Source organism: Lepidothrix coronata, unplaced genomic scaffold, assembly GCF_001604755.1.
Source record: "Lepidothrix coronata isolate B3197 unplaced genomic scaffold, Lepidothrix_coronata-1.0 Scaffold91, whole genome shotgun sequence".
In the NCBI taxonomy this organism is placed as follows: domain Eukaryota; kingdom Metazoa; phylum Chordata; class Aves; order Passeriformes; family Pipridae; genus Lepidothrix; species Lepidothrix coronata.
In genome coordinates this window covers 1,017,796-1,042,222 of record NW_016690271.1, presented here as the reverse complement: position 1 = coordinate 1,042,222, position 24,427 = coordinate 1,017,796, and the positions used below count along the sequence as shown (strand labels likewise).

Sequence of the window (24,427 nt, the reverse complement as noted above, 5' to 3'; positions counted from 1 at the left end):
TATGGATATTTCAGTACTTTTGACTCTCCCAGCCTCCACAGCAGCACAGAATATCATGGCAGAAGAGGGGCTGCTGCTGGGTGCCACCTCAGAGGTGCTGCAGAGGAAACCTCACCTGCTGGGTGGTGGCCAAGCAATACTCTGCAGTACTCAGGATGCTGCAAATGAGGCAGAGTTCTTCTAAAGTAAACTTTGCCACTTCAGAGCCTTCTTTTTCTTTAAGCAAACTCGTGATGGTGAGCCCACCGCTGCTGCTGGTTGTCCTGGGGAAAAAAAAAAAAACCAAAACAGACAAAACCTGTAAGGTTTTCGGTGTACAGACACACACAGGGCAAAATTACTGCTAGATTTTAATGCCATGAATAGCCCTTATGACCACAAAGCCCAACACCCTGTGCAAGACAGGTCAGTGTCAGCCTACATCAAACCCACAACTGCTATTTTGGTGAAGGAATATCTTTTAGAAAGGCAAACAGAGCCATGTATCAAGTGTCCAGGCAAAGGACAGCTCACTCATTCACAACAAGGTGGATTGGGATGCAAGTGGAACACAGCCCTCCCCACTCAGCTTCACCTTCACTGCCAGTTATTCAAAATCTAATTAAAGATTACAGAAAAATCTCAGAACTATCAGGCAACTTGTCATATTTATCTCTGCAGCACTAAACAGCTGTCCACATGCATTTGAGACTTTGGTAACCTGTTTTAAAAGCTGATGATATCAACAAAGTACATTATAGAAGATGTGCCATCTCTCCATCGTCTTCCAGTGATGAACATTCGCGTATCAACAAAGAAAGAACAATTCAGAGGCAGGAAATTCCCTACCTCTCAACTCTTTATAATCCAAATCCATTAAAAAAAAAAAATAGGACAGTGATATTTATCTTGGAAGCAGAAACGGAGCACGCAAAAAAAATGTGTATAAAGAATGCACATTAAATTTATCTTTCCACTTGTCTGGATGGAACCCTCTTCCCTTCCACCTGTAGAAGATTTTAATGGTTTCAGAAATTCATTTTGTTGCTCCCAGTTTTACAAGGGAAACGAACTGAAGATAGTAAATAGCATATAAAATTATCTGCAGTGAAGGCTGGCAATATCTCAGGAGTTCCTCTGGCCTGTACACTTATCCATATTGGTGTAAACTCATAATGATCTTTATTTTCACGGGATTTCTGTCTATATATTTTATTTATACATAGATAAAATGTCCCAGAGCAGAGGGAGTTACAGGTAAGCACTTTAGCATCACACAAAGAAACCACCTTCATTATAAATTATCATATATATATAGTGTTGAGCTGAGGCAGCAAAGAATCACAGTGTGACCTGGTTGCTCGAGTAGCAATTCTGAAAGACAGACCTCTCTGAAGAGACTTGGGCTGGCATTTCAAAAGGAACTTCAAGAAACTGTAAGTCTGGCAGCTAATCAAAGCCAAATATGAAACTATTCTCCAGGGGCCCTTAAAAGAAAAACAATGTGTGACTGTCCTTTTCCTCTCCTGCTTTTTCTCAGTGCAACAAACTGAACTTTTGAGAAAACTATGAAGTAAATGTAGTCCTATTGATGCTACATGGGGTCCTTGACAGTGAAATAAGTGTCCACAAGGATGTATTTATTAATTATCTTTACAAAGCATCTGCTCCTCTCTGGAACGTCTCACCAGACGGTGCTGCTGCAGTGTTTGGGAAGCAAGACTCACTTGGGCAGGTTTCCAGAGAGAATTTTCCAGGCATATTCCCGAAGGTACTTCTGGAAGATGGTGGTCAGAGCTATCATGGGCTCGCCAGTGCTGAGCTGGGAGCACTGCACCATGCACTTCTTGTAGTACACAAAGAGGTCGGCACAGCTGGGCAGGACGGCTCCTCCTTCGTCCACGTTGGGCTTGGGGGGACCCTGAGCCTTGAAATCAGCCACAAACCTGTCAATCAGCTCCCCGAGATTCCTGATGGGGGAAACAACAAAGACACTTTAGTCTGCTGGGGGAGGAAACGGAGGGAAGAAAGATAATAATGCTTAAAAACCAGGACGCCCTGTCTTGTGACGGCAGCGAGCACGTTCAGATTTTAGCAGGTGGGTATCCCGGTCCTTTCTTATCCCACCCTCCCAGCACAAAGCTCACACAACAGCACAGACCAGACCGATGAGTAACGACCTTTTGTGCTCCAGAGTTTTAGTGGCAGCTTCAATCTGTTCTCCAGTCACATATAAAAGCTCCCAAGTCTGCCAGGACTGGGTTCAGCACATTTGATGCAAGTGCATAAAGCGTGTGCTCAAGTTTCATTCCTGGCACCAGGAAAAGTAACAGTCAGGCTTCCCATCTCAGCAGCCTCCGGAGCAGACCTTGGGGAATATGGATTTTAAAGGGATGTGCTCGAAATGGTGTGCCATTTGCCATTTCTTGGTCCCATTTGGATACCACCTGGTTTAGCACAGCTTCACACATCCTTTAAAGAAGTTTTATTTAGCACGAGCACAAAGCGCACTTCCTACTTAAACTCCTTTTAAAAGCACAAAAAGCCCTCCTATTGTCTCCAGTGATTCATTATAGCCCGGTCCTTGCTCAAATATTTCAGCCTTTAGCCAACGATAAACTTCGCTCCATCGTTTCACCACGACAAAAAGGTTTTTAGTGTGGCAGAGGGCCAGAACCTTCAACACAGAACCAGAGAAGTCTTCTGATCCCAGGGACTTCCTCTGGTCCTACTCCTCCAGACACAGCACATCCGTGTCAGTGACCAAGACCTGCTCTCCCAACACCGGAGCTCAGCTCCAAGGAGTAACCTTTGCCAGATGAACTGAATTACAGCAATAAACCTTCTCCCCCAGTTTGTTTTTTGTTTGGCTTTTGAGGAATGTTTAGGCCTTTCAGATGACAGAGTGGCACTGTGCTGACCAAAAGGAGTTCCTGTATTTTATATTTCTGTTTCTAATATGGTCTTGGCTCCACTTCCTCCAGCTCTCCCCTTCCCATGGCACAGCCTTCACCCCCTCTCACTGTTGAGGGTGTAATGGCTGTGCTGTGCCATGATCTGGGGTATCTGAAGAAAGCCAAATCCTTAGGAGAGTGGCTGAGACTCTTCAGCACATTCTCACTTACCTCTGCCAAAAAAAGGGGAAAACCCGCCAACAATGACAACTTTTCCCCACTTTCTGTCCTCTTTCTTTTCCTCTTGTGAAAGAGAAAACCCCTCTGATTCCAGTTTACCAAAGAATCCACGACACCACACAAGTCTTTTCCCTGATAAACTTAGGAGCCTGCTGCCCCAGAACAGATGAGCTCCTACTGTGGGTGATCCACTGGGCCAAACTAATCTACAGAAATGTGTTTGCAGTATCAGGGCTAAAGCCAGGAGTGAGGCTCTCTGGCTTTAGCCAGGCTATTGCAAAGACAAGTAGCCCCCTTTTTTCCTGCTTATTGCTTGAGCAGTGCACACAGCTCTGATTCCACAGCTACACACAGTTCCTCGGCTGTGTTACAAGCACTGTAAAAACATCAGGCTGCTCGACTGATGTGATAAATCTCTACACTGGCAGGAGCAATTGAAGGCTGAACTGAAGCATTGATTGTACTCGGCCACAGTGAAGCAAAATTTACCTCCCCCTGTAGCTGTAGGAGAGCCAAACAGATGGAGCTGCAGGAGGGCTCACACGTGCTGCAGGCTGCAGATTCCTGCAGGTTCTCAAGGAAAGCGGACGTGGCTCACTCCTTGTCAAATTAAACAGCTGCATCTCCACCTCTGCATCTGTGCTTTGCTCCAGATGGGCAACAAAGTGGAGCTTTCTTAGCATTCACCAGTCACTTTGGTTTTTTTCATTCTCTCAGTCTCAAGACACGGTCAGGAATGTCAATGGCTTTTGTTTCTTTATGCTTAGTCCACATGTTCTCTTCTCCAAGGCAAAGTGAAATGTATCTGCATTTTCCTGGTCCCCCAAGGTCTTGTCAACTGGGGTGCAGGAGAAAATGCAGCTGTTCAGAAGAGCTGGGAGAGCAGTGCTGGGGCTTCACGCTTGTTCTGATCCCAACCTGGACAAACTGCCTGTCAAACCAGGCTATGGGACTGCTCTTATTTCAGCATGGGACTGGTACAAACAAAACATCAGGATACTGGGCACTAAGGGAACTAATATATCATTAATGCCCACCTCGGTTGATGGCAAACTTTCACATTAGTCTCAGTTTTCCCAAATATAATATGAAGGCTAAAAACCTTTGTGTGGTGCAACAGGAGCACGGAGAGTTTGGTAGAAAAGGCTACTGGGAGATGAAGCATGAAGAAGGCAGGAAAGCTACAGAAAATGAATATTTTCTCCATAGCCTCTACGGAAAAGCTCCAAGAAAATTCTCTGGTAGTGCAGATGTGGTATTTCCTAACAGTAGCATATTTATTGGGAGCGAGAACTCGCCAAATCTAACCAAGAGAAAGTATGACATGAAATCATCCAAACGGAATTTTATTCTGGTTCTTAAATCTTTTCGTTCCTACATTCCTCTTCCTTTTTTCTTTCACTCAACCTATTCAGGAGGTTTTTTTTTTCCACCTCTGGCAATCACGAGAGGAACCAGGCAACTCCTCAGCGGCACGAGAGAAGAACACGGTGCTCGGGAAGCTGGTCTGCTCAGCGATGTGAACAGTGGTATCTGCTGGGCACTGAAAAAGGACAATGGCACTGAGACACCTGGATCATTGCAGAGTAGTTTCCATGGACTGGGTATTTTGGAAGCCCCTCTGCTCCTGAGGCTGCAAACACACAGGATGAAGTGCCAGTTTTCCGAACAATCTGAACTCAGACGTGCCTTTTAGCAGACTAAAGCACAGCTCTGCACACGCTCAACCCTGCAGACCTGACAGAGTCCTTCCTTCCCTCCAGCACAACAGCTCAGCTCATGTCTGTGTGCTCCTGCTGCTCCAACTGACCACAAAGAAGAGCTAAAGATGCACAGCCCCGAAGGGGCAGAAATGAAATCCACTTTGCTGTTAAGAAATCTGATATTTACTCTGCAGCTGAGAACGGAGAGCAGCATCTTTAAAGTCTTTCTTTCAGGTGTCTCCTCTTAAACTGCTACAGATTTTGGCAATGTGTTTCTTTAAGTGGGCTTGGAAACAGTTTTTCGGAAGAAAAAGCCCAGGCTGCTTTCTGCCACAGATTTGAGGCAATGATGAACAAAACTATCGCGCTACTCTCACTATTCAGAGCCCAAACATACAATTAATGATCTAAGCAACATCTCATTTTCAGACATCAGCAGCAGATTCCTCAAAAGTTCAGTCGAAGGGGGAAGAAGAGAGAAAATCATGAAGGAAAGCAATTTTTGGCAGACAGGGGCAGCGTGGGGAATACTGTGGCAGTTTTTCTTTGAACTCCTTGCAGCCTGTGGCTATAAAGCTAATATAAAACATCTCATGATTGTAAAAGAAAAGGAAAAAAAAAAAAGGCAACTGAAAGGGCTAGGAGCACAGTGGGGTAGAATTACCAAAATGGGAATTAAAATGTCCCCCAGTGGGAAGGGAAGAAATATTCAAACAAGTCAGTGCTCAGTTGGCTGAGGGCAGGGGGGAAAATATCAGTTTCCCTTTGTTATACTGCACAGCGGAACCTAAGCCCAGCATGACAGACCATTGTGCAAGGTTTCAGTTATTTTATTTTTTTTTTTAAGCATAAAAGGTTGATGGGACATGGGGAAGCTTTTTCAAGGTGGTTATTGTGGAGATTGGACAAAATCAGGACACCAGGAGCCTCAAGTTATGCACTCTCTCATGTGTAAGTCCTTGAAGACAGGAGGGCACAGACAGATGAGATACACAAAGCAGGCAGCTCCTTCTCCTTTCCAGCCACTAATCTGTGCTAAAAGACTAAACTGAACCTTTTTCAACTATCTCCTCTCTGAGGTGGCACTGCAGTTGTTACCGAGATGTTATTTAAACCCTGGTGTGAATCAAGGTGCACAAGAAAGTGTGGTGAGAGCTCTAAAAACTTCTCTGAGCTCTAAGCTGAAAGCTCCTTTCATTCAAGTTATTTTGCTGCAAGTCAAAGAGGAAGATGAAGGAGCGTTCCAGGGATTAAAGCCCCTGACAAAGTCCCAATCTGTGAGCAATGATAATGTTATCTTACAGCCAGCTCATCTACAGCAGCTTTCATCTAAGGATCTCGAATAACTTATTTCTATAAAGCAAATCTTGAAACCCCTCTGCCACGAAGCCACATGTGTATTTTACGGAAAACCCAAACCTATTATTTGTGGAAGACACGAGATGAAAGAAAGACATATGTCTGCAGTGGGAATTGCAGAGGCAACAGAAGTAATTTCAGGAACACTAAGCCTCTTCCCCAGAAAGGCAGCAGGCACCATTCCTGCAGGCCTTTGCAATTACACGTGAAACCAACAGCCACAGCCCCCTGAACACTCATTTTGCCCAAGCAAAGGTCCCACTAAAACTTTCCTGAACCACAAACACCGCTCCTGATGAAAGCAGACTTTCAATAAATTAATTTTCTGCAGCTTGAGTACAGAATCCAGTACAACCCAACACGTTCAAAAGCAAACAAACCCCAAAGAGGAGCTGGTTACTCACTTGTCCTGGGACTCGATATACACATAAAGGTGAGGCTCAAAGCACTTGGAAACAATGCCATGGAAAGGATTGTCAGGGACCTTTGGCTTCTTTGGCTGTAAGAAAACATTGAGAAAGTTGGTTTCAAACCTGCCTTGTAAGACCTTGAAGAAACAGCAACGGCACAGAAGGATGTAAGTCTTTAGAGATATTATAACAGAAATTTACTGTCAAATAATCAAAGCATATAATTTACAGTACAGGCAAGTCTTCCCTCCCTCTTACAGAGCTGTTGGCAGTCCAAGGAATTATCTTTCCACTTGTAAAATATTCTTATCCTTAAAGAGAAGCTTGCTCCCTGCTAACAGATTTCAGTAAAAGAATCTTAATGCAGTTTGCAAAGAAAACCTCGCTGAATCCTTCAAACACTAACAAGGCTCCACTAGTCTCCTCTGAAATCAAATGCAGCAGCTATGTGGAAGCAAGATTCAAAAATCCTTACATTTTAGAATATCAAGGGTAATAACTCAAAGTTACAGACTTCATCTGGATGAATTTTATTTAGATAAACAGCCTGTAATTACTGGAGGAGCAGGAATGATACAGGCAACACTACAGGCCTGTTTTCTCTGCGAAACATGTTTCTGGGGATGCAAAGATTTCTGTTTTAAAATTACATTTAGAGCATTAAGCACATGTGCCATTTGGGAGCCATCCGGTTTAGCCTCATTTTAGTTTAGTGCAGCACTCTATACCATGGCCAAGCACAGCTCACCAAAGCCACTGGGACTACTCATATGCTTAAATTTGTGCATGTTTAAGTACCAGACTGGGCAGGGTCTTTAAGCTCTTTTTTGCCCTATGGCTCAGTTGTTATTATTTTTTTACTAATAGACAATTTTTCTTGTTGCTTCCCAGCAAACCAGAAATTTTTCACTGGCTGCAAGGAGGGCTGCAGTGGCTCTGGAATGGAATTCTTGCTTCTCTCTCTACAAAAAGCCAGGATGAGCTCCCAGCCAACAAAGATAAGAATTTTTCCAGCTGAAATTTTTTTTTAGTGTGAGAAAAGCAAAATAAGAGAGCTTAAAGGACATTCTCTCCTAAACAGAGGAGGTGGCACTAAGTCTTTGGCAGAAACAGCAGGGAGTGACAAGGCAAACACTTCTCAGCAATAATTCAGCCCCAAAGACACGATGAATCCTAATGGATGGCTGCAAACCCAAAGTGAACAAAAGGTTTTATGGAGGCCAAACCACCTTTATGAGCCTGGCTTCATTAACCTTCTTACCCAGAGCATGACTGGAGAATTGACTGGGTTTGCACAGCTTTGGGACAGAGCCACTACCAGCATCCTCCATCCCAGCCCCTCTGCCAGGGCCTGCCCGTTTCTGCCGGATGCAGACGCTCATCAGAGCTGGGAGGAAAACAATAGCTGGTAATCGCAGAAACCTCCCAGTGGCCAAGTCCCCAGGATGGCAGTGCCAACACAAGGCTGCAAATTCACCATGTTTATGATTTACCAAGCTGGAAGAGCCAACTCATAAAGCAGGACTGGCTCTCTGTGTGTGCGTGTGTCTCCCCATCTCGCTGCTCCCAGCGTGTCTGGTGGGGAGAATACTAAATCTTTTAACAGTAGCACTGACGCTGTATTTCTGAGTGTGCAATCCTGTCCAAAAGCTGCAGATGTTTAAGCTATTTCCTCCTTGAGTTTGATGGAAATAATAAAAGGTTACTGTTGTCACAGTAAGGAGGTCTGCAGCTGGCCCAGTTTCCTTTCATTACTATCCAAAGTAAACAGATTAAACTGAACTGTTAGGATTGCTAAAAGAGGTGTTTTTCTAACATGGATTCCCCCCCAAACTCTTGTGCTCCCTCTTACACTCCCCAGTGTCTTGGATTCTCGGGACTAGTGTCTTGGAATGGCTCTTCCACTGAAAATCCTTCACTTCTTCCTGTCTCTTCTCTTCTCCATCTAGTGACAGCAGAAGATGAGTCCTCCAACATGAAGTCTCAGCACAAACCACCAGCTGCTGGCACTGTGACACTGAAATGCTGGAGCCCACAGGCCTCCCACTTGGCAGACAGAAGCCTTGCAGGGCAGCTGCCCTTGCAGCAGAACCCAGCACTGCACTGTGAGCATTAACACATGGAATTCCCAAAAGAAGAGGGCAACCTCAGCACACACAGCATTTCAAGGGATGTCCCTGTGGATGGCTTTGCACCAGCCTCCCCAGGTACAGGGAGCACAGCATTTCTTTTCTCAGAAGCTCCTGAACTGCTTCTGGCCAGGGCAGTGCATTCTGCTGTTCAATAAACCCAGCACTAATTACTGTAATTATCTCTCATCTGCCTTCTAGCAACATCGACCTCTCCAAGGACGTCCCCTCACCCCAACACTGCACATCAAAGCCAACCTTCTCCCAGCCATTAGATACTGGAAAGCAAGTTCTTCCCAGAACACACACCACACATGTCTCCCCAAGTTCCCAGTCACTGTTTCACTGATAAAAGTCCAGCCAATACCAACTGTCCAAGCTGTATTTTAACAAAAAGAGCAAAACTTCACTTAAATCATTCTGTTTCAGGACTTTGGCTGTGGGTGGAAGGCAGGGTTGCCCTGCTCACATGAAAATCTGGAGGGGATGTACCAGACTCTGCTGGTGGAGAACTACCACCTCCTAATATCCCCAGGAGTATGGATCTGAGTAGGTCCTGGGGCCCTGGTCATCCATCAGGGTACACCTGTACATGGCCCTTTTACAGGGCTGTAAACACACTGAATAAGGAGAGAGTACCAGCCTCAAACAACTTACAATTGAACATTTAGAAAACATCCATCTGGTGAATAAAAAATATGGGGCTTATAAGTTTTTATATTGGTGCCAATCAAAACAATTGCATTTACTATTCACTTCTTTAATGTTTGCAGAGGGCTTTGGAAGCTCAGTGCTTGTACAAGCCATTAGGTGCTGCCTGCTTTACAGAGGTAATGGATGAAAAGCACTACAGAGATAAAAATCCCAGAAGTAATTTATTTGGAGTGCAAATCTAAAACTGACACTTGAAAGTTCAATGAGTTGCCTGGTGACTCCAGACAGTTTGCCTGGCTGACAGGGCAAAATATGAATTGCAACTGTTTGTGGAGGAGCTTCTTTTGGGATCTGAAAGCTAGTTCATCTTTCTTTGACAGAAATCCTGTAGTTACACTTAAGCTGTTGCTGTACAGGCTAGAACAGAATCCAACTCACTCTCACGTGGTAGGATTGTCTCTGCACTATTAACTGAAATAAAGATTGCTTTGGTTTCAGTGAAGTGAGCCAGAGCAAACCATGGGCGTACTGGGAGCCTCTATGCTGCACAAAGGATCAAAACTGCACTGAATTAATTGCTGTGAAAACAAACCTTTCAAATCAATGTGATGGGAAAAGCTCAGGCACCACTGGAGATTTTGACAGAGAGACTGCCTCACTGACAACTGGAGAACTTCAAAGACTTACTTTGTCCGGATCACTTTTCTCAATCACAATCTCATCTGTCTCTGTCCCAGTTTCATCCTCCAGAAATGGGTTGGTGGAAGGAGGTGGCACTTCTGGCTTCTTCTGTTGAAAAAGAGGAAGCTCCTTAGAGAACAGTCAGTTTTGTGCCCTCTGGCACACAACTGCATCCATGCTTTGCTTTACTGAGCCCTTCAAAAAAAAAAAAAGTCATATTCTCGAGAGATCTAAATTCAGCCTGGAGGAAAACCTGACAGGACTTCCCTTTTTAACCAGCAGCACCCACTGACCCACAGCAAATTACAAGTGGGTCCAGCAGGCTTTCCTTGTAGGCTGAATTATCACATCCAAGGAGGCTTCAAGACACCAGCTGGACAGAGAGCCAACCTCAAACCAGTGGCTTCTGAGCCACACGTGGACTCTGTGCTTCCAGAGCACTTGGCTGGCAAAGCTCCTGGCTGAGATTTTGGGCAGAAAAAGCAGAGATGGCCTCATAGATACTCCCTGAGCTGTTTCCCTTGGCTCTGCCTTTACAATCCACCAAATCAGACAAAAGTAGAAGCTACCAACGTCCCTGTAAGTCAGACTGACCCAACTATGTAGGATTGAAAGTTGGTCCCATGTGGTGAACCTGTGGTAAGTAGAAGTGAAGGGGGGACTTTTAGTTATTATGTGTCATTGACATGCAGAGAACAAACATCTAACACAGTCATCACTCCATAATTACTCTGTGGTTCCCCATAGTTATGTGGCTTCAGCTGAAAACAGCACAGGGCCCAGGAGAACCATAAAAGGACACAATCAGTGTATTTTTATTCTTGTGAGTCCTGTGCCACCTTCTCCTCTACACAGTCTGCACGATCAAAAACCACTTTTCAAACTACAGTCCATCAAACACCCAAATGTGCCAGTGCAGGAGGAGGCTGGATGTGACATGTTTTGCAGTCTCCCACTACCAGAGCTACGTGTGACAGGGTTTCTTTATCCCAAAGAAGCTGTTAAGAAAGGGCTGCTCTTTAGAAATCCCCTTACCACTGTCCCATCAGCAAGAGTGCAGCCTGAGAAGCGTTTAGCCAGGAATCCTTCGAAGTTGGTTGTCCTCTGAATTGCAAACAGCAGCAATTTCACCTCAATCTCCTTCGCTCTTGTGCGCATGATCTTAGAGAGCTCTGCCCTGGAAAGAGAGAGGGGGAAATAGAAAAAACAAATGTGGTTTTCTATAAAGATCTGAAACCTAACACTGTAATTCGGCCTATTCCTTGGAGAGACTTTCATCACAAAATTCAAGCTAATTCCTAAGATGCTCTCTAACATAAAACTGCTTTGTAGATCCCATTTCAAACACAACCACAGTTGCTCAGAGCTCTCTGGGTAACAGGACCCCATCTCCTAACAGCCAGCACAGCACTGCCGCAGGGAAAGCCAGCAGGATCAAACCTTGGGAAGCACAGTGCCTCCCACGGGGGTCCCAGAACAAAGGCAAAGGTGCTACTGGGACTGGCACCTTCCTCTGGTCCTGTTTCTGGCTGACAAAGAGCCCGGTCTGAGGCAGGGACACTACAGTCAGCTCACACTATTCCACTTGGCCTCTAACATTACTGATTTTTACCTCTGTTCCATTGAAAATTGATTTCCACACCATCTCTCTTGCAGTCCTAGTGAAACTTCTCAGGGTTTCCACCCCTCACTTGCTTTTAATCACGGACAACTCTACAGAGGTGTTTCAAGAGCGCCCTTAGAGCCCCATGGACGTACGACCAGCGTGGCAGGACACAAGCTAAGGTTTTATTTTAGGGAAGATGGGTCTGCTGGGAGGCAGCACAAGCCTCCTGGAGGCTCACCTGGTGACGTGGCAGAACTCCACGGCGATGCGCTCCGTCATGCACCATTCCTGCGGGAACATGCGGCCGTACTTCTCCTCGTAGTCCACCAGCTGCCTCTTGATCCAAGCGTAGCGCCTGTCGATCTTATCCAGCCAGGCCACCTGGATCACATGGAGAACATCATCTCTAACAGCAGCACTTCCCAATATCCAGCCTGGCTGCTCCACCGTGCTGCTGTAGTTCTGCAGAGGAGCTCGGGCTATCGATCAAAGCTAATTTGACCTCTATTTATATTATTCTGAATGCTTCAAGTTGAGCCAGGGGAGGTTTAGATTGGATATTAGGAAAGATTTCTTCGCTGAAAGGGTTATCAAGCATTGGAACAGGCTGCCCAGGGAACTGGCTGAGTCACCATCCCAGGAGGGATTTAAAAGATGTGTGGATGTGGCACTTAGGGACAGGGTTTAGTGATGGACTTGGCAGTGCTGGGGAATGGTTGGAATCAATGATCTTAAAGGTCTTTTCCAGCCTAAATGATTTTGTGATTCAAAGTGCTTAAACACATGCCAGACTGAAAATCCTATCTTGTGTGAATTAACAGAGCAAGTTCTGTTGAAAATGAGGATAACAGTACTCCTAAATCATGTAGAGATTATTGAAAATTCAATCCAATAATATTTCACTTGATCCCACCCTCTTTGTTTCACAGACAGAGAGGTTAAAGTCAACAGTGGGATAAGAATGCAGGAATTCCTGGATTCTTACATTTAGCTCACATTCAAAATTCGACAACAATTCTTAGAACCTGAGGATTTTTTTCCCCCTAACATTAGTGCTTTCTGGTCAAAAAGTAGAAAGATTAATCCAAAAAACTTTGATGGAAATACACTATTTAAAAGTAAGCATTTTAGCCTCTCTCCCTTGTCAAACTCTTGAAACTGATAAAATACATTTTGATCGAATGGTGGTTTTGGTTTGTGGTGGGTCTTTTTCCAAATTTAAGAAGGTTTTAGTACATTTTAAAGAAGTTGTTAGTATCAGGACAGGAAATTTAAAAATTAGCTACAAAGATAAATAACTTCCTAGAAATCCCTCCCTCATGGCTTTTTAAGCATTTTGCGGGTTTTCTTCTTCGTTTGGGGGGAGGTGCTTTGCAATTTTCAGAGTTTAATTTTTCAACTCTTTACAGGGCAGGAAGAATAATCTGACATGAAATGATTTATTTACTGTACAAAGGGAAAACATTTCTAGTGATGATATATGAAACTGAGGTCTAAGGTGGGAGGAAGTCATCCTGGCAGAGAGGACACTGACTCCCAGCTCATCAGCCATATCACACCCACTGTTTCCAAACCCTCGGGGATAAAAACTTTTCACCACAGGAACCTGTGGAAGCGTGAATTTCGTGAACGCCAGCAGAGCAAAATGTGAAATCCAAATGCAGCTTTTTAAGCTTCCCTTACATCTTGGTTTTCCTGGAAAAGCACCAGATACTCCGAGAGGTGTTGTTTAATAAATTTCTTGATGATTTCCTGTTTGATTCTGGGATCCAGGACGTTGGCGACCAGACATGCATCACGTAGGACATTGCTGGGTCCACCAGTCCTCTATCAAAATAAACAGGAAGAAAGTGATTTAAGGTTAAATAATTGAAAGGGTGACTGTAAACTGCACTGCATCCAGGTTATCTTGGTTTTATCCTTTCCCATTATTCGCTTTTCAATGCTTCTGCTGCTACTCTTTATTTATCGCTGCATCTTCCTTCCCTGGGATGAAAATTGAGCTGCTCCCATTTCACTGGCCATTAAGTTTTTCCATAGCAGAGAAAACAGAAAATTTAAAAACATTTTTTTTAAAAAAATGCTGTTTTGATGCTGCTTCACATGGACATAGATTTATCCTTCATCAGCTGTTCCAAACACTTCCCTCATTTCTGTACTTGTCGGTTTTATGAAGTTACCAGCAGAGCTGGTACTCGAAAGACACCACTAGTGTTTTCTTTGAAGTAAATTCAAATTCACACCTACCTCCCTTACTGTTTGCAAACATTTGGATGCACAATGTTGGAGAAGCACATTTGGTGCCTTAGCCCTAATCCAGATTTGTGTTTGGGCTGTCTGAGTAAACCAGAGACAAACTTGGTAGCACCACATCAACAGACAGTCTGTGCTCAGCTTTCTCTGAACACAACATGAACCGCTTGGGACAAACAAATAACCAGTAACTGGGTGAGATGCCAAGGGAACCCCATGCTGGTCTACAGGGCCACACAGGAACTATTTGGGGCATTCCCTGACTGCCTGCAGCCCTCACTGCAATAGCTGTGTCAGTGTGACAGGGGAAAGTGTCACTTCTCCCCCACATTCACTTGACAGGAACAGTGAGAAATACACCCAGTACCCTTTGCTTTCTAAAGCAACTCCTGAAACAGAGAGAGATCAAATCTAGATGTAAAATGAGACAAAACCCAATGATAATCACACTGAATAGTTTTCAGCAACAATTTTCCAATGGGGGGAAGGAGGAAAGTGAGAACTTTACCTTTGTACCTTGAGAAGGAAAGGCTTCCTCGAAGTCAGCCAGGATCTGCTGTCCCAATTCGTTCTGTGCTGCCTTCACCCTGGGGAGGACAGAAGGGAGGGCTTTGGTGGTGGCTCAACCACCTCTTTGTTTCATTGCCTGCAAACACTACTGCAATGTGGACTGAAACACTGACAGCTACCTGAAGGCTTTTAAGGGATAAAAAGGATGCTAAAGAGAAAACATCCACAGAAGGTCTGTGTGTCAGAACTGGGAGAGTGTTTTCTCCCTGAATGACACTGGGATGACAACTCTATACAGCACTGACCCCTCAGCTGTAGCAGAACATGTCCTAGATTCTCTTGTCCTGCTGCCATTTTAATATTTCAATAAGGGCCAGTTAATCAGCTGAGAAATCAGCAGGGTTCTTTTAATGCCAGTGTGATCAATCTACCTTTTGTGTACGTTGATCACGTTTCAACAAATATATGTTCCTAACACGTAAAAAGCTTCACAATGCCTCAGTCATCACTGTGAACCTTTCACAGTTCCAGGTGTACTGACCTACTTTTAAATGCATCCATGTACTTCTGGCTGCAGTTTTATCCTATAAATTCTCCATGCCTTAAGAAGCATAAAAGAGCAAAGGTATGAAATGGGTGTTAAAAGTTTTGAACAAACCACAATCTTGCTCTTTATTTGGCTGAGAGAATAAAGCTTCCAATTTCCAGAAATAAAAGTCAATATAGCTTAATTGATACTTCTAGGGAAATGGAAATGCCTACACATACTAGAAAGAGCCAAAGCAAACAGCAAGGCACTTATATCCCTCTGCAGCCCTTGAATTCTTCCATCAGTTTTTATTATACTGGAAATGCTTTCAGGTCTAAACTGATCATTCAAAGCAGTGGATTTTTCCACTGAGATTGATATGTTAGTGAGAGCAGAGACATTTACTGTTGTGAAAATGTTTGCTCAGACTGGGGGGAGAAGACTTTGGATTTTTTTTTTTTGATTGTTTAAGACTCCTCAACCTTATCAAGGAATGATCTGCTTCTTTAATCTTCCCATTTGAGTTCCATTAGTAGCAAAACACTATGAGATGACCTGACAGTGCTGGAGAAAAGCCTGGATTCTTTAATGGTGCCAAATGCAGAAAATTCTAGTCCTTTAAAAAAGACAGCTGAAATATAACTTTATATCTATGATTTAACTGGATGTACGACCTGCCTTCCCCAAGATTTATTTATGGGGATTTTGTTGGAACAGCTTCCTGCCTGCAATGTCAAACATAATTCTCACTTAAGCTCTCTGCTTCACAGGAATGTTCAGAAACTCCTCTACTCTTCCAGGTAAAGATCCCCAGTTAACACCTTCCTAACTGTGAAACAAAAAGGATTCACTAATGTGTTGAAATAGAGAGGGAAATTTAAGCACTAAGGAGGAACCCAGCTCAGCAGCCACAACTACAGGTTTACTTGTGCTTAAATTGTACAACAAAGCACCAGCAGTTCATGTGAGAAACCTTTTGATCCTTCAGAAAAAGAAGGGGCAAAAAAGAAGAAAAAGAGACAGTAAAACATGGATTGAAAATTTTTATCTTTCAAATAATCGAGAAGCAAGAAATCTTTTGTATTAGGAGTCAGAATACAGAAATTAATGAGCATAATGAGTAGTATAAACAATTGGAAGCTCTTAGTAGTGGTGCTCCTTTCCCTGTGAGTGGCTGCAGGGACCTTCCTATTTGACAACAGCTGCAGTGCAGCACAGTGGAGGCACTGAAAAGAGCAGCAGCCAGATTCCTAAAGACTCAACAAATTTAAAGGAGGCTCTGTCAAGCAGTTAAAATCCCTGTCCACGGGCTTTGTTGTTTTAGGCTCTGATTCAGGAAAGTACTTGAGGGTAGTCTTAATGGGGATTCTCGTATCCTTAAATTAAGAAACTTGCAGGAATGCCTTGCTGAAGTGGGATGTTAAAAAAATGCATTTTTTAAAAATAGGTCCTGCTTAAAAATCTCTCAAAAGCAAACAGTGAGAAGGAATTTTAACCTTTTTCTTTTTCCTTCACATTTTGTAAGAGAGGGTTGGGGCAGAGCCATTAAAGTAGCCAAAGGTTTCGGTGTGAGCAAGGACAGGGAGCTCCACTGCCCTCCCAGTATCTACCACTCTTTACATAAGCACACACAGAGACACACACAATTATTTTCACAATTATTATTATTTTTGTCTTCAAACACACGCCCAGAAACATGAAAACCTTTCTGCCACCTCTTTACAGCGTGACTGCTTTAGTCAGAGAACACGGGAGGCACTTGCTTTAGCCACTAGAAGATTAGTGCCCCCATGGAAAGCTGTGAGCCTTTCAATAATTCCCAATAATCCCCATGCAATGGAAACTGCAGGGATAAAAGTCTCAACCCCACGAGTGGCTGTGCTCCCATTTACTGCTGAAGGACCTTCCTGCACATGTCTGTGTGTTTAACCACTTGTATAAAGTGAACTCCCCAGTAAGGCTCAGCAATCCCAGATAACAGATTTAGGACCTCTGAGAGCCTCAGGTCAGTTTGATAAGGGTATCTTTCCATGACTAGATTCCCCCAGAAACGTGCTGGGGTATCCCAGCAGCCATCCTGCGTCCCACGCAGCAGGGAATTGCCTTTTCCTGGGGCTGCTCACATGTGCCAAACCCTTTGGTTATCCAAATATTAATGATTTCTGTTTCTCTGACTTCTGTTTTATTATTAGTGGCTTCTGTTCTCTGATTCCCCTGCCTTTAAAAAATAAAAACAAGAAAAACCCACTGTTTTGTTTCAAATGACATTAAATTACTAGAAACCACAATTCCTTTAGCCAAAGCTACCAGAAATCTTAAACCACGCCTGGCAGCTTGCTGAGATAAAAAGAGGCTGAGCCAGCCTGTTTTTCTGTGGCAAACTTGTCATCATCTTTCTCCTAAATACTTTCCAGGCTTTTTTCCACTACCTGCTAGGCCTGCTCGACCACTTTCATGGGTGGGTTTGTGACCACTAATTGTACCTCCCCCTCTACAGACAGAAAAGAGAAGAGGATTGAGAGATAAGAAAATATTCCTATTTACTACAACAACTTCCAAGGCACCACATTAGAAGTTGTTTTAGGAACACTACTAGGAAAATATTTACATTTGGGCATGAATTGTGACTTTTGTACGTCAATACTCAACAGGATAAGCACAACAAGCCAACCACTGAGAGTTCAGCCCAGGTTTCCAATGAATACAGTGGGATTTTGTTTGGTTATTTTCAGAGGGACAGAACAGGTGGAAAACGACATTAAAAGCACATCATTACTTTTCACAGCATCCAGGAGCAGGAAGCTAAATTGAATACCCCATGACAAAGAGCACATCCACCACCACTGAGCAGGCACTTCTCCTTCCCATGGTTTCCCATTCATACTTGGCTTCACTCCATTCACACCAAGAAAGAGAGGCTCTTTATTACAGAAAGCAACAGAATCTGCTCGTTTAGCAGCGTATATAATAGACTTATTGTATATAACAGACATTGGTTACTGTCACAGCTCTGTGCCAACATCTACTAAAGCATTTCTTGCCTTCCCAAACATGCTAGAGGCTTCACTTGCACCATTTAAACAAATCCAGGAGATATCAAACCCCAGCGATTTCACGGTCTAAAAATATCACTGCGAGAAGCCAGGCAAACTGCCTCTGATGTTTCATGAATCACGAAAGGATTTCCAAGCAAAAGAGAGAGAAAACTCAACTCCAAATTGGGCCCTAATACATACACGTAACAGTCAAACTCCAAAGCAGAATTATGGTGCCACGGACCTCCCTGTAGGAATTTTCTGCCTGGATGTGAGAGCAGCAAAGAGCTCCCAGCAGCACCCCAGTGCAGCTCCTTTCGCCCCACAAGCAGCAGCCTCTATCACTACCAGATGGTGCAACTCTCCCTGTATAAACACTGGAAGGAAAACCCTGCCGAGGCAATTCTAAAAATAGGAGGAACAGACTTTCTTGAGCTTTTCAGATCCTTATCTCGAAGGCAGAATAAAACAAAAGAAGTTTTCCTCCACGTCCTTGCCAGTCTCGCTGGCGTGACTGGAAACCACTGTGCCTTTTAGCAGCAGCCTGAATTCGTTTTTGTAACCATCAGCAACTGCAGAAGTATTAAATAATCATCCACCAGAAAGGGAAAACCAGCCAGAATTCTGGACCAAGGCTTAAATTATATTTGGCCTTAAAATGGCCAATGACAGCAGGTTTCTGCCCAAAGGGCATTACCACTCTGGAAGAAAATGAAGCAAGCAATCTTTCTGAGCATGAGGTTGCAATAGACAACAGCCTAAATTCAGAAGAGGACTGATATATGTTTACATTTCCTTGATATTCATGTTCATTTAAGCAAATGCTTATGGTCAAATGCGTTGTTAAAACAAGGCCCCATCCCTCTCTAGATTTAGAGTGGATTTTTCTTCTGCTCTGTCTCATAGATTCCATCTGGGGTTTCTGGAAGAGGTATCTATACCATAAAGAAAGTCCAACAGATTTACATGAAAACATTACAAACAAATCATTCAAACACTGTTTCCATCACTGAACAGCACAGGCAGCCAGCTGCTGTTTTAGCAAAGGGAGTTGCCAAAAAAATTAATTACTGTGCCTGGAAGACTCCTTCCAGTACCTCTGTAATGAGCAAAGTCATCTCAGGCAGGGTCAGCAACGTCCCCTAGAACAGGAGGGCCTTGTTCCCTTGACACCCAGCTGTCACATCCCAAATGAAACCAGGATGTGGTGGCTTAGTCACCTGCTACTGCTGAGAATGGTGGGGAGATGCTGTGGGAGCTGCACCAAAACTCACCCAATTAAATTCTAATGTATCTCCACATTAGAAAATCAAGACTACACAAACCCACAAAGCAGAAGTGTTTAGAGCAGTCAGGTGTGCTGCATGACAGCTTGGGAAGATTGGCTACAAGCCTCAAATCTCAGCAGAATTGGGCAATGGGAGCAGGTTTTGGCAGAAGAAACTCAAAGTGCTCAGAACAACCGAGTCTGGAAAATGCACAAAAAGAAATCCTGCATGCCCAACCCCTTGGGCACTGCAGTTTGGCACTGTCAAGGCAGAAGGGGGCCCCAGGCATCACCATGGTCATGAATACATTTGTGCTTCATGCCAGGCTGCTGAGCTCTATCACTGAGGTTAAGAGAGCAGGAGAAAGCATCACCTCGGGGTTCACTACAAACACCTGCACGTGAAGATCACATAAAACAATTTGCACTTCCACAGATCACTCCAGGTAAGAAAATGAAAAACCAAATGAGAAGCACAGAACACTCATGAATCACATCCATACTAATTACTGTTATTTAACACAACGTGTTGCTCAAGATTTGAGCAAACTGTGTCCAATTTTAACATGTTTGCTTTGGCTGGAAAAAATCTCAAAGGACCATGTCCAGCCTTCACATCCTTGAGACACTGAACCTGTCTAATGCATTTCCTAACCTTCCTTCCCAGCAGGAATGTAAGTGCTCAGGATTTGAACCTTTTACCTTTCAGAGAGCTGTCGAATCTGAGGGATCCCCATGTATTTGTTGAAGTGCTCTAAAACATTCACAACACCTTGGAGAAGGTTGGCAACTTCCCCATATTGTCTCCTCCTGGTCATAGCCCTGCAGAGGAAATTAAAGATTTACAAAGGCAGATGCAATGAAAATCCTGGGTGGTAATTCCACAGGTTACTTCATCCCCACTGGGTCATGCCTGTCCCTATTGAAATTTATTTTTCTAACATACACAACTCTTCATTAACATTCCAATGCGGCATTAAAATTTCACTTAACTGATGCTAAAATAAACCAATCTGGCACACATCTAACAATGCCTCAAAAAAAACATAAATGTCAAAAGCAACACTTGGCAAAGAACATGTAAACTACTGAATGCATCCGCTTCCCAGTATGGGTCCGGAGGCAGTAAATGTTATTTCACTATAATGACCCGAGTGAAGCCATTCGTCATCACACACAAAGTGTGAGTTAAAGCTTCTCAGGGAGGAGAGCGATGCTGAAAAGCCATTAGCCTTGACTTTTCTGTTAATAACTTTCACAGGGAACTGACAGCGAAAAAGAAAATCAAGTTAATTTATTTTTATATCATCCTTTAGGATCGTTCCAGTGGAGACAGCAGCCTAAGTAAAATTTTATTCTCGGCACTTAACAACCCAGTGTTCGTGCAGAATTTGCTACAACCCGAGAACAGGCTGTGCCTGGGACTTGCAACTTCACAGATGCAACATGTAAAAAACTGTGTTTTTCTAGCCTGTGTGCTCCTCAAGCACATTAAAAAACCCAGAAAGGATTATTAGAAATATTTAACCTCCAATTCATACACAGTACAAGCTGTAAGGTTTCCTTAAACTCATGCTAGAATGAAAACTAGAGTAGGCCTTTACCAAAAAGAGAACTCATTACAGTTTAAGATGTGAGTGATAAAAATCCCCCCAAATCCCCAAGAGCACATCCCTAATGAGGATACCCAACTGCACAGGCTGACTTGCTCCTTAATGAAGCCACACTGATCCTTATCACCAAGGATCAACAGAGCAATTCAAGCAATGGGTGCTGCAGACTGTTAAACACAGCAACAGGGGCTGAGGGTCACTCAGAGCTGCACAGGAAGGATCTGCCAGCAAAAATCAAGAACTGCAGCCTGTTAAGCAAAACTCCCTCCAAAAACCCAAGCAGCTGTGACAGACCCATTCAGAGCACTGCACCAAACTTCAGAACTCAGCGGTGCTGCCAAAGTACCACCGAAAACTCCCACACTTACTCCAGTGAATCCACCCCCCCTGCCAGCATGTGGAGGTGGTTGAGGGTGGTGATGGAGGTGGTCAGGTGACGCTTGGCGTGATCCAGCTGCTTGATATCCCGTGTGATTTCCTTAACCTAGTGAATGAAAACGCGCTTTTAATACCTCAAGCCACAGCAATAAAATTTTCAGTAGATAAGAAGCTGTTTTTCTCCCCTCTTTGGGACTGCAGAGGTGTCAGTTCTGCAGCCCTGTTAACTCAAGGACAAAGGTACAGGTTCAACACACGCCTGACAGCAAATTGCCAACCAGTCAGCAGGACCAAAGACAAAAATGTTCCCTTCTTAACATGAACTGGCAGCAAAAGTCAGTGTTCCCTCCCTTCCAAAAGCCAGAAAGAAAGTGCTGCTCACCATTTGCTCAGATTTTTCAGCCTTGTCTTTAATATCCTTAATTTTACCAAAGAGCTGTTGAATGGCTTTCTGGGCTTCTTCCAGAGCCTGGAAAAGAAACAAGGTCAGAGTGGAAAGAAAATCTGCATTCATTTTTCACCTTCTAAGAAATACACAGTTGCTCTCGACAGCCCCTGGGCTGGGGCAGTGGAAGGGAGCAGTTTTCTTACAAAGAAAATATCATCAGCACAACAAAAGTCAATGTACCATGTTGGAATATTTAACCTGAGTGGATCAGGGTTTCAGTACCCATTTTACAATAATGTTTTGGCAAAATCTAACTGAGATATTCTATGAAAGCAGCTCTGCAATAAGAACTATAAACAGGTTTAAGGTTACTGGAATGATTTTGATGGACTCAGTGCGGAAAAACAGGTACAACTTACTCCTGATCAATACATATTTAGAGCAGAAAAATGAAACCTCCACAAAACCTCTATGATCATCATTAATTCTAATTAAAAAATACACAAGATTACATACAGAACTCAGAGTGCCTGCCTAAACTCCTCCCTAAATTCGCAGGATATTATCCTGTTGGAAAACATGATGCTGATTCCCTCAGAGTGGGCAGCTCTCCCACCCACCTACCTGCAGGAGGAATGGCTCTTTCCTCCTGGAAGGAGGAAAGAAGAGAGGGCACAGGTTTAGCAGGCAAAGAGGGTCGAGCCCAGGAAATGGATCTCACCTGGATTTTTGTGCTGTTTTACTGCAAGTTTCTTGGGGCACCTGGTCCCCTTCATACAACCATGGTGCACCCTGACCTCACACAACCAGTGTGAACTACACGTGGATTCCATGAGTGAAGCCACATGTCCAGAAATCACATGTCCAAAATCTGAGTTCTGAAGTAACTCAACACGTTTTGCCTTCCCAGTCTGATAACATTTCCAGCTCCAGCTCCACTTTGTTTCCCGCTGTTAAGTGGGCTTCTATCCCTCTGTTTTTATACCCAGTCCCATGACCAAGGTTACAGCACAAGCTACAAGTTCCTTCAGCAAATAAATTTAACACATCTTCATTTGGAAGTGTATGAGGAAACTATCTGCCAGGAGCTTTTGCTGGAACATAGCTGTGTTATAATAAAAGTATAAAAGTTGGAGACGGTTTATAATTCATTTTCCAGAGGGGGAGGGGGGAAGTCTCCTCTGAAATATCTTCTGAATCATGTGAAAGTTAACACTTTATTGATTGGTGTCACAGAGGTGTCAGATAGATGTTCACTATGGGACATGAACACACAAATGGGCTGCAGGGATGGCTGTACCAGGACTGAACACCTCCACAGGCCTCTCCTTGGGCTCCAGCCTGGCCACCTTCTAGGATTAAATTTTCTCCTCCTTTTAAAGGTTTGTGGATTAAGTGCAAACCAAAGAACCAAAGAATGCTCCTTTCAACATATTTAACTCTGTCTCTGTACTCAGGCCCAGACCACGGTTGCAGCACATTATTCAAGTGGGTTATTAAGCAAGCAGCAGCTGCCCTGCACAGTCTGAGATTTGGATAGGTCTGTATTAAAAAAAAGTCAGCCCCAAATTCTTCTCAGATGCCAATTGCTGTGTTTCCCTTTGCTTCAGCACTAATGTCAAATCCTAATTTCTCTGCACGATCCCAGAGAAGTCAGAGCTGAACTCTTCAGAAGAAGAGATGAGGATTTATCCTGCCAATTAAAGATTCTCCAAAAGGAGGTGTTATCCTCCTTCATACCCAAAGCCAAATGAAAGAAACTGGATCACCCTAAGCCAACTTGCAGGGACAGGTGTTTGTTAAGATCTCACACATGCAGGACCACAGGGAGGGAGGGTACAGAGGACCAGCTGGAATGAGTCTGGGGAGGTCCTGCACACCACACAGCGCAGCAGAGCAATGCAGACACAGCAGGACCACCCCAAATTCCCAATGTGCTGTACACTTCTTAGACACTTCTCTGATCCCATTCCCCTCTCCTAGGGCTTTTCAGATGCAAGCTTGGACAATAACCACAGCAGCTCTCCATGGCATGACTGCCAAGGTGAACTCTAAAACCTCCAACCATCCACCACAAACCTTCCCCTTCAGGTGGCACCTCCAACTTGTCTCCAAGGCAGACAGCATTTGAGTTTCTACTTTAAGCATCAATACACAGCTCAAAGCCTTTTGTTCTTGACAGCCTTCAGCAACCAAGTTCAGAGTAAACAATACTGTGAGTGAGGATTCCAGGTCTCACAGGTTTTACATTAGAATCCCTATCCACAAAGGAAAACTATCTTATCTGTTTTCCTCATGATATAGAATATCATCTACTTGAATATAGAGACCTTTTCCAAAGTTATTGCCCATAACTTATACTCGGGTAACAGCCCAACAAGGATTTCTAGCTGCCCACATATCAGCAGTTTCTCTTTGCTCACTGTGAGGGAACAACACTCAATCTATTTCTCTAACAGGTCACGGTGCTATTTAATAATATTGTGACAAAAACCAGCAGAGACTATTTACAGGAAAACTGGTTTACACCTGAAGAACATGTTCCTGCTGCTTGTTGGAAACCAGCACATGCAGTGCTGGGCAAACTCCCCACCTAAAAACTGCCTCTGGAACACCAACCAAAGGAAAATGGGGTTCTGTCCTTGAACACTTAAAACTGCCAAAAATAAGTATCATCACCTGGTCCTGACACTTGTAGCTTTTACCTCCTTACAGACTCTGGAAAAACACAAAGGAGACAACAAGTGCTCTGCCCCATCTGATGAATTAAAGAACTGTGGTCTCCTGCTGCTGTGAGAA

General features: G+C 43.8%; 1 protein-coding gene across 1 annotated transcript in view; it reads right to left on the bottom strand.

The window, feature by feature from the left end:
- The window catches only part of VPS53 (VPS53, GARP complex subunit), a 64,258-nt gene that overhangs the window by 23,588 nt on the left and 16,243 nt on the right, over window positions 1-24,427 (bottom strand). Inside the window, exons 5-15 of the mRNA XM_017821663.1 lie at window positions 21,623-21,709; window positions 21,231-21,346; window positions 19,952-20,071; window positions 14,417-14,495; window positions 13,339-13,482; window positions 11,894-12,036; window positions 11,085-11,226; window positions 10,056-10,157; window positions 6,580-6,674; window positions 1,707-1,949; window positions 116-263 (exon numbers count right to left, since the gene is read on the bottom strand). Coding sequence (XP_017677152.1) covers window positions 116-263; window positions 1,707-1,949; window positions 6,580-6,674; window positions 10,056-10,157; window positions 11,085-11,226; window positions 11,894-12,036; window positions 13,339-13,482; window positions 14,417-14,495; window positions 19,952-20,071; window positions 21,231-21,346; window positions 21,623-21,709 — 1,419 coding nt within the window. The remainder of the gene's footprint in view (window positions 1-115; window positions 264-1,706; window positions 1,950-6,579; window positions 6,675-10,055; window positions 10,158-11,084; window positions 11,227-11,893; window positions 12,037-13,338; window positions 13,483-14,416; window positions 14,496-19,951; window positions 20,072-21,230; window positions 21,347-21,622; window positions 21,710-24,427) is intronic.